The sequence below is a fragment of the Phalaenopsis equestris genome, unplaced genomic scaffold, assembly GCF_001263595.1.
Source record: "Phalaenopsis equestris unplaced genomic scaffold, ASM126359v1 Scaffold000522, whole genome shotgun sequence".
Classification (NCBI taxonomy): domain Eukaryota; kingdom Viridiplantae; phylum Streptophyta; class Magnoliopsida; order Asparagales; family Orchidaceae; genus Phalaenopsis; species Phalaenopsis equestris.
In genome coordinates, this window is record NW_018164962.1 from 1,161,252 (window position 1) to 1,172,296 (window position 11,045).

The 11,045-nt window shown below is 32.4% G+C and overlaps 1 protein-coding gene across 1 annotated transcript in view; it reads left to right on the forward strand.

Moving 5' to 3' along the window:
* The window catches only part of LOC110028682, a 44,676-nt gene extending 35,048 nt beyond the window's left edge, over window positions 1-9,628 (forward strand). The window contains 11 exon segments of the mRNA XM_020730630.1: window positions 862-906; window positions 997-1,061; window positions 1,170-1,555; window positions 2,159-2,360; window positions 2,456-2,623; window positions 2,729-2,847; window positions 3,102-3,312; window positions 3,390-3,621; window positions 3,719-3,869; window positions 4,581-4,985; window positions 9,172-9,628. Of these exon segments, the coding sequence (XP_020586289.1) occupies window positions 862-906; window positions 997-1,061; window positions 1,170-1,555; window positions 2,159-2,360; window positions 2,456-2,623; window positions 2,729-2,847; window positions 3,102-3,312; window positions 3,390-3,621; window positions 3,719-3,869; window positions 4,581-4,970 (1,969 nt within the window). The 3' untranslated portion in view covers window positions 4,971-4,985; window positions 9,172-9,628.
* Window positions 9,629-11,045: the final 1,417 nt, after the last annotated feature.

An 11,045-nucleotide genomic window follows, 5' to 3' on the forward strand; every position in this document is an offset into this window, starting at 1 on the left:
AAAAATATATATATATATATATATATATGATACCTGAAACATCCCTATTTACATATCTCGCAAATCTAATTTACAAATAAGGCACCCAAATTACGGCCTGTCTACTTCACCGTTTAACTTCCCTTCTCCATTTCAATGCGCAAAAAATTTCTTCCCCAATAGGTAAGAACAGCTCCATCATATTATATTATTGTGGTGAGCTAATCTCTCCCAAATTGAAAACGGTAGAGGACTACTCCTATGTGGAAAGTGATGAGACAACGAACGAAGGCAGGCAAACAAGAAGACGAGTAGATTTCAATCTAACAAGGATGAAATATTTTCCGTGAGTTTGGAGCCTTGCTGGCAACGCATTGGAGGAAAATAAAAGTTAAAAAACTCTAACGAAGCCGTGATTCTGGCCATCTGCAGGAAAAAAAAGAAGAATTTTTTTCTTATTCTCTGCTAATAGCTTGTCAAGAAAAATGCATCAAAGTAGTGCTCTAAAGGCATGAGACGGGCAGCTGCTAGGCAGCTGCTACTGCTGCATTCTTTAAGGATGTAACGGAGTCCATGTGACTTAATTTTGCCGATTGAAGAAGGAATTTTTTGGGACTTGAAATGGAGAAGTATAACGGCTAAGTAAACGGGCCGTAATTTGAGAGCTTTATTTGTAAATTAGAAGTTTGGAGTGTGAGATATGTAAATAGGGATGTTTTGAGTGCCATGTATGTAAAATCTCCAAATAATTAACATACATTAACATTTAGATACAGTACTTGATTCATCACATCTTACTTTACCATAATTATTTTCGTTCATTACAAACAAAAATAAAGCACAAATTTAGATATTTTATTTTATTTTTTAACTTGGTAACAGAAACTTGGTTGCCAACAACTTCGTCCTAGACAATTCTAATATCAGGTAAACACACTCATTTACCGTCTTATGTAAATTCGATTTCCTTTTAATTCTTACACTGATGAACTTGAAACTTAACTACTACATTTTCAGTGTATTGCCTTTCGGATCAGAGTGTCTTCAAAGGGACATACCATGCAACCGTGGTTCACCAGTCTGTAAGTCATTCTCCACAGCTTAATGCATTTTCTTCAACTCATGAAAAACAAATAGAAATTATCAGTATATTCTGTAAATAAGAAAATTTCAAATATTTTAAAATGCAGATTCTCAGTTTGGGATAAAATGTGGTGGAAGTGCAAGTGTGACAAGTTCTGATGGAACTAACTATGACAGGGATAATGCTAATCTCAGTGCAGCATCTTATTATGCCACTGATCCATACAAATGGGCAGTAAGCAACACTGGAAGCTTTGTAGATGCTTCAAATCCTGATGCAAATTATATAATTAGTTCTCAGTCCCAATTCCAGAACACACTGGATACAGAACTGTTTCAGACTGCAAGGATGTCACCTTCCTCATTAAGATACTATGGCTTAGGACTTGAAAATGGAAATTACACAATACAGCTACAGTTTGCCGAGATGGGAATTATAAATCCACCCACGTGGAAGAGTTTAGGAAGAAGAGTTTTTGATATTTATATACAGGTAAGCAAAGCATACATTGACAAGGTATGTATAAAGTTCTTATTTGTTAATTACAAAAAAACTGATAGCATCCAACTTTGGTTAACAAGGACAAAAAACATTGTGGGTGGATTTTCATTGGGCAGTATTAGCTTTATTTTTGTTGGTTCATGCCAAAAAAAAAAGGTAATAATAATTAATATTAATCAAACTTAGCATATTAAATTTGAAATTCAAATTAATTTGATCAACCTTACTCATTTTAACTCAAGGCAAGCCTTTACAACGCAACTGATAGTTTATTTCTTTTATTATTTTTATCATCCTTCACAACTTATGGGTGTATTCTAATTTTAAAGGAAATAGTAGTTTGTGGATGGGTTTTTGTTGTGTGCTGTTAGATTTATAATTTCGTTAGGTCAACTAAATCAAAAAGAAAAAAATATTTAAATCAACCTTAGTAATTTTTGAATGGTAGTAAGATATCTTTATATATGAAAACCTGCGCTCATGAAACCAACAGATGAAAGCATTTTGTCATAGCAATTAATTGAGTCATTTTTACTATAAATATATATTTTTTAATTTTTTAAGTTGTTAACAGGATCTAATACATAATTTCAGGGAAAGCTTAAAGAGAAGGACTTTGATATAAGAAAGGAAGCTGATGAGAAATCATTTACAGCAGTATTGAAGAAATACCAAGCTCCTGTAACAAACAACTTCCTAGAAATACATTTCTTTTGGGCTGGAAAGGGTACATGTTGTATTCCTACCCAAGGCTATTATGGCCCATCCATTTCTGCAATCAGTGTATCTCCTTATGGTACGCAACTTCATTTGATTTTATGAAATTTTAGTTTCAAATTTTTCATAAATTCATCTAGATGACCATTATCTTATGATTATCCAATTTTACAGACTTTATCCCTTCTGTCAGTAACAAAGCCCCAAATTCCTCTTCATCAAGTAACAAAACAGGTCTAATTGTGGGTATTGTAGTTGGCGTTGTAGTGTTGCTGGGACTTGTCATTTTTGCAATATTATTTTGGAAACATAAGCAAAAAAGTTTCAGCAAAGATGATGAAGGTAAACTTCTTTACGGAATATGATTTTTTTTTAATTATTTGTGAACATATGAATGTTTATACTTTTTCTGAATTTGAGACTAAGTTAATAAATCAAATGATACAGAGTTGTTAGGAATGACCATCAAACCAAATACATTCAGCTATGCGGAATTGAGGGCGGCAACCGAGGATTTCAACCAGTCTAATTTGTTAGGCGAGGGAGGATTTGGGCCTGTGTACAAGGTTTGTTTTGCCTAAATTTGACAACATTAAGTTTTTATTTTACAATATAGTTCCACTTAAAACAATCTATTTCATCTGCTCCCGCGAAATAAAGCCTCAAAACTAAAATGAAAGTAAAGTGGATTTATTTCTCACTTAAAACCAAGCACATTGTTAATGCTAATTAACCATCCCTGTACACAATAATATGATACAAACTAATTATAGGCCTTGTAGAAGTTGAGAGTAACATCTATTTAATTGTTTCATCTTAGGGTAAACTATATGATGGAAGAATGATAGCAGTAAAGCAACTATCAGTAGCATCTCACCAAGGAAAGAGCCAATTCATGGCAGAAATAGCAACAATATCAGCAGTTCAACATCGTAATTTAGTTAAATTGTATGGTTGCTGCATTGAGGGAGACAAGAGACTCTTGGTTTATGAGTATTTGGAAAATAAGAGCTTAGATAAAGCTGTTTTCGGTATGTTCTAAAAGAAAACCAGAAGCTCAGATTACATGCTTCAAGTATTCCTGCATCTCATTTCTCTCATTTTGCAGGGACAAGTGGTTTGCATCTTGATTGGAAAACACGCTTTGAGATTTGTGTAGGTACAGCAAGAGGTTTAGCTTATCTTCATGAGGAATCAAGTGTGAGAATCGTCCACAGGGATGTTAAAGCCAGTAACATTCTATTAGATGGCGATCTTAACCCAAAGATATCAGATTTTGGTTTGGCTAAGCTTTACGATGACAAGAAGACTCACATCAGCACAAGAGTTGCCGGCACAATGTGCGTGGGGATTTCAATGCTTATGTTTCACATGTATTTTTCTTTTTTTTTTTCTCGTGTCATTTATATTTCAATAATAATAATGTGATATTTTCAGAGGTTATCTTGCACCAGAATATGCTATGAGAGGGCATCTAACAGAGAAGGCTGATGTGTTTGGTTTTGGAGTTGTTGCTCTTGAAATTGTCAGTGGTAGGCCGAATTCAGACCCTGCTCTTGATGAAGAGAAAGTCTACTTGCTTGATTGGGTACGCAAAGATTTCTGCACTTCAGTTCTTAGCGTTAAATAACATAACTACCAAACTATCATTCAAATGCCTATCCTTTTTTATGAAGAGAACTCAACGAAAGAGGAATAACACACATATGTGCACACAGATTCAATTACTCTCAAAGAATATAAAAAAACTGAAGATGAGAATAAGATTCACAAATTACTAAATAAAGATAACCACATTCAAATGAGGCATTACAGATTATAAAAACAAACGCAAACATCAGAAAATAAAACAAATTATACTGTGAAATCTAAATTATTGAAGAACTATCAAAATAGAAGCTAATTAATATGCAAAATAATAAAAGTAAAGTATTAAAGGCTGAAACAATCAAATTTAGCCAAAATTATGTAGAGCTCTAGGGCATTGCCCATGAGGTTTGATCAGAATGTCACTTTTCAGCTTGAAAAGTAAGGTTAGACACTGATATAACTTTTTGGTCAAATTAAAGGTTTTGGGTATTTAAGCGGAAAGGAACATGAACTCCCACTCCTTCTACATTGCATCACCGTTTATATGCAGCTTCTAATAACAAAAACTTACTGAAAAGCTTTAATATGTACCTATATTTTACACATTATAAACAGAACATCTAACAGTTTTAACTCACTGAACAAATAAATTCAAAATTTGAAGAAATTATAACAGTATGTGGTGACTGAAACATTACTATTATCTCAGGCTTGGCATTTATATGAGGAGAAGCATGAACTGCGCATGGTGGATCCAAGTCTATCATCTTATGATAGGGATGAGGCCACTCGAGTAATCGGCATTGCTCTTCTATGCATCCAAACATCGCCAGTATTACGACCACCGATGTCAAGGGTGGTGGCTATGTTGGCCGGAGACATTGAGGTTAACGAGGTTACCTCAAGGCCAAGCTACCTAACAGAATGGCAGTTTAAGGATCTAAGCAGCAATTTTGTTAGTGATGATTTTTCCAGATCAATAAACACAGGACTAACAAATGACCAAGCTAGTGCATCATCAGATCCAAGCATGCACATAAGCACTAATCCTTCAACTGATGCGCTTTTAACTTTCACCTCTATGGAGGAAGGAAGGTGATCTCTTTCCTCTCAGGTAAAACAAAGGGGCATTTACATACATACCATCCAATTCTTATGTATTTACATCTCTAAAAACTAAACTTTAATTTTACATTTATAATACCCATATCTTTCATATCACATAAAAAATACCACCATTTAACTTTTAAAAGTGAAATAAACCTTTTGTGAAATAAACCTTTTCATGCAACCTTTTCATGCACATGGAAGGTGTCATGTATGTAAAACTTGAAGTTTAGGTGTTAGATATTTAAATACATAAGATTTGAGTGGTATATATGTAAAACTTCCAAAATTTCATGGTGCAAATCAATTCATGCTTTCTTAATATATAAAATTAATACTATGCAACCGCAAGATATATAGGTTTTGACAGAATTCAAGAGAAAACTTCTAAGTTTCTTTCTTAACACGGAAAAGTTTGAAGAAATGGTCTATTTACTGTATCTGACATAACTTCTATGCATGTGCATTAAATACATGTAATTCTTGGCTTGTGAAACAATGCAAACATGGTGTTAATGTTCGGAAAAAAAGGAGGTTCAATTCATGGTTCTAGCATCTCATTACATCTTGCTCCCAATCTAATACCAAAAGAAAAATATTTAGCAGGGACTGATCATAAAATACTATTTAGCCCATTAAATACTTAATTATTATTTTTTTGGATATGATTATTAAAATAATGAATATAATTACACCGTTGCAATTAATATAATTATTAAATAATGAATCTAACTATTACCATTTTGAATGTGCCATAGAAGACTTCAGAGTTGTGCAAATATAATGAGATATCGAGCTCAAATCCTCTACACAATGGATAGTTGGGATTCAATTGTCAAATCTTAAGTACATCTCAACACATAAAATATAATCACACATCTCTAAGCAGTGTTTTATCATTCGATTATATATCTATTTATATATTTATAATAAATTTTATCAATACACCATGAAATAAAAAAAGATAAATGCCAACACATAAAAAACTAATAATGTTATGGTCATCATTCTGTAGATTGTCAGCTGACAAAACATATATCTAAAATGATTATACAAACCTACACACTACTATACATAAGCTTAAACATTTTATATATATATATATATAAAAACATATATTTTATAAATAATATGTCCAATGTTATTTACGTATAAAAACACAAGTAATAGAAATAAAGTGTATTGCATTAGATAAAAGTACCATTACGAAAAATAGCTCCTATTATTACATAAAGCAATTTAATATATAGGAATTTGTGCAATAATAATTTAGGAAAAGACTACATATGCTACTTGATATTTCAATTAAAAAAAATAAAAAGTTATATTGGCCTCTATAACTGAGAATAACAGTAAAATTGGCAACCTTAAAAATATCTAATAATATAATGCAAACATAAAGGATACACTCCTAAAAAAAATGATATATTTAACTCTTAATAATAAAGAATTAATTATCTTAAAGTGAGTGCTACCGAACTTCATTTTTATTTGGGATTCAATTAACAATGCCAAGTGAAACTCAACTAGAAGTTCATACATAATATAGATATTCAGTTAATAACAAGCATGCAAAAAAGGCTATTCGAACCAATAGTTAAATGAATTAAGTGTAATAATAACTTATCTAGATCATCTCATAAATAGCCTTAATTTAATATCAACAAGATTTAACCAATCCTTTCATATATAATTTCCAAAAATTCATTTCTAAAAATGTCAATAATTTTAAATCTTAGATAAACTAGTTTTTAGTCTCATCTCAATATGTGCGTGTTTGTATAAGCTGAGAAGAAGAAGACAGAATAAAAAAATGAACCTCAATATTTTTGTTTGCATGATCATGAAAGAAGAAAGAAGAAGGTCAGCTATTGTCTCATGATTGAAGAGGGAAAAACTTGCGCACAAATTTTCAGGTGAAAATAAATGGCTCGAAAGAGGAATGAGGAGGGGGAGACTAATCTTTTCGTTGCTACGGAGAGGCACGCAATGCCATAACAGTCAACACTTATAACGCGAGCAAAGGAGACAATAAGAGAGGGAGAATTGCACAATTTGCACAATAATTTTAGTTTAAAGGGGTTGTGTGACTTGCAAGATGTGAAAGGGCAAGCAATAGTTCAAATGATTCATGCGAAAAAAAGCTTCAGTTCTATGATTTCGTGAAGAAAACATGGAGTCGGACTATTGTGGTTAAGGACAACAGACTAGATTTATTTCTCACATATTGGCTCTTAAAAGTGTGAAAAATTTACATACATACTACAAAATTCTTATGTATTTAGATATCTAATGCCTAAGCTTTAATTTTTACATCTATATCACTTATGCTTGAAAATGTGTATTTCACTTTTTAAAGTTAGTATTGGCGGCATTTTTTATGTGATATGAAAGATTTTGAGTGTTATAAATATAAAAATCAAAATTTAGGTGTTAAATATGTAACAAAATTTAGGTGTTAAATATGGTAAATACATAAACGTTGTGGTATAATTGTAAATACCCTTAAAAGAATTTGACACTCAAATTCATATTTGAGTTTTGAATAGTTGTGATTATTTTAAGATCATCTCCGCTTCAATCTCTATTTTGTCTCTTGTTTTGACCAGCTTATTAAAAATACTTTGAAAAAATATAGATTAACAAAAAGGTCATTAAAATTTACATCCTAAAGAGTGATTAGATACATCTTTATAACTCAAATATTCTTGAATTATTAATGGCTCAAAATGAATTACGTGAAAGTCAACATACAAGTAGTAGTGTCATAATAATAAGACATGCACACCTACAAGTCTTGGGGGAATAGCAAATTGATAAGAAACTCAAATCAGATCCTCAATTACTTTGAAAGAATTGAATAAAATGGGGGCTAAGACTTACCACTTTTGCAAAATCTTATAACTGCTCGTACAGGTGAATTCTTATGAAAGATACAATCTCAAAAATTAAACTTAATCTCTTTATACTTTGGGTCAAACTATCTCATCTGAAGCTTCTGAACTAAAAACAATTATTCTCAAATCAAATAGATTTTCTTAGTACCTAACCAAATGCAGTCCTAAGAGTTCTTCTTACCAAACTGAAACCAAAATAGAAGAGATCTATAGTTCCTGCCATAAAGAACCTCATACGATATAATATCATATTGTTACTAGCTTAAAATTATAATAATAGGAGAACTACACAAGCAAAAAGTAATCATCTCAGATATCTCCAAAGTTAAAATTGCAAGCTCTCTATAAATTTTCTAATGTTTGAATGATATGCCTTGACTAATCTTCTGTTTAAGGACTAAGCACGGTGTTGAAGTCCAACCTCAAATTTGAAGCTTTTAGCACTTTCTTTTACAATTTCAAAATGAGCTTCCTTATTGATTTGACACAAAAATGATTGAAATTCTATATTGTAGAATAATATTATTCATATAAATTTTTACTATTTTTCTATTGAGTAGTTCTGCAAGATTGATAGAAGATGAGCAATCTTCAAACTTTATTATAATCTTACTTCGATCCATGCAAGCCAACTACCGAATGTATCTCTTCACACTTTCATTCTAAAATAGAAAGATGTTACAATATGCCTCCAAGTTTGTGATGTTCATTATTCACTATTTGACAAGTTAAATACTTAGTTAAGAAGCCTGTCACATCATTTTTAAGTCAATTTAGCAAAAAAATTTCTTCAGATCTTGATAGACCTATTGTTCTCTAAATGAGCAAAATATATGGTGTACGATTCTTGAAATATCTCCTATTGAAGTCCTATATGATATGGATTACAAAAGCGATCTTTAAATCTCAAAAAACTTGTTTGATCAATAATGAGTTCAAATTTCAACGTCTTCTAAACTTGCTCTAGCAGCTTTTATCCAATCATCATCTTTTATTTTAGTTGTACAGATGTATTCTACTATGATTGGTTGAATAGGTCTGAGATATACAATGAAATTATCTTTTGGAGAGACTATCTCAAACTAAATTCACTCCATCTCAAATACCAATCGTTGACTTTCGTAATTGTCCCATAATGCAATTCAATCAAGACACCGCATAGACTTGAGTTTGAATTGCCTTGAACCTAACTATAAACAACTAACCATCACTAATTTCGCAAAACAGACTTTGTTGATAGGTTCAAAATATTGAAATCGACTAATAAGGGGGTTCATATTGTTCGCCACTTTGCAGGATGACAGAGGCAAAAATATTCACCTGACATGAGTCGAAATGCCACTCTTTCGGAGAACATGCTTCGTCGAAATGGCTCAAAATTTCATTTGCCCTTACATGCTACGGGAAGAGGTCCGAGGAGTGAACCTTAGCTGCTGAGGAGTAGGAAGCCCAGAGCGAGTACGGAAGACAGAGGAAGCTTCGAAGACCGAGAGAGGAGAGGGTTACAAGTCATTGAATGCTCTTGCCCGCGGTACTCGAACGCTTGAAGCACAATTAGGAAGCGCGGCAGCGAAACAAAAAGTGGAAGCTCGCCATTCGAGAAGGCAGCTGGAGGCGGTGGCAAAGAAAGGAAAGAGAATCGTGCGACTCGCGCAATCCGGGAGGCAACGCACTGCGGAATCGGAGTGAGATAACAAAGGGAATTGTGTAATTTTTATGGTGCATGAATAACTATATGCACTGCCGAATAAAAATTAGTCTCGTGAAATGTGATTTCATGTGAATTTATAATTTAAAAGTAAGTATTTTTTATGCCCGACGGCCCGAATCTCGCCCAAAAAAAAAGAGTTTTTTTTTCAGTTTTGAGTCCCGCCAATAGAAGAAAGTGGCATTTTGTCTGCTTTAGGGGATAATGATTCGGTATATTCTCATTTTTTTTTCCCTCATGTTCGTTAGAGTTGGTTCGATAAAAATAATTTTTGACGAAGAAATGTTGGTGGAATATCAAAATACTCCTGAGAATCATAACAATGAGATGAAATTTCAGAATATTTCCGAGAATAATGAGATTGAGTAGAGTTTAGATGCGGCAGAAGGACATCGACAGGTACGTAGAGGTCTTGTTTGAATGCAGTTCTAAGTTTTAAGGAGTAATTTTATTGCTAATGAAGTTTGCTCTATTTTTAGATGAGTTTTAACGCTAAGTTTCGGTTGGGTGGGATGTGGTGTTATTTAGAAAATATAATAGTGATACAGTGGTTATTATTGTATTTGCTCTCCATTTCCTATTGTTCATTAGAATATTAGTTGGGGTTTGATGTTATTTTGGAAGTATGTGGTATCATAAAGTAAAGTGAATGTCTTGAGGATTTAGTGTTATTTTGGTAGCATCACAGTGTTATTTATGTAGTATTATAATGTAAAGTGAATGTCTCAAGGATTTGGTGTTATTTTGGTAGCGATTTGGTGTTATTTTGGTAGCATCACAGTGTTATTTATGTATTATTATAATGTAAAGTCAATGTCTTGAGGATTAGGTGTTATTTTTGTAGTATCACAGTGTTATTTTGTTGGTATCATAATGTAAAGTGAGTGTCTTGAGGATTTGGTGTTATTTTGATTGTATCACAGTGTTATTTTAGTAGTATCACAATGTAACGTTTCTTTCATGTGGATTTGGTGTTACTTAGGTATTATCACGATGATATACTAGTCGTTTTTGTAGTTGTTTTCCATTTCTGGTTGTTCGGTAGAATAGAAGTTGTGGTTTGATGTTTTGATGTTATTTTGGTAGTATCACATTGTTATTTTGGTAGTATCATAATGCATCGTTATTGTCGTGAAGATTTGGTGTTATTTTTATAGTATCACAATGTTATTCATGTGACAGTATCATAATGTAACGTTACGGACGTGAGATTTGGTGTTATTGTGGTAGTATCACAGTGTTATTAAGGTAATGTTGGATCTGCTGAATCGATTTTATTTTAGGAGGCCAGTAACATAGCTTAACGTCATTTAATAGTATTATTGTGGTATTATTATCTTGTTGTTTATGTATTGTAACATTGTATTTATGATGTTTAAATTTGCAGTCACCCGATACGAAAAAATTGCTTAATGCAGTTGTCCACAACGAGAATGAAGCATATGAACAATATTTGAACTAT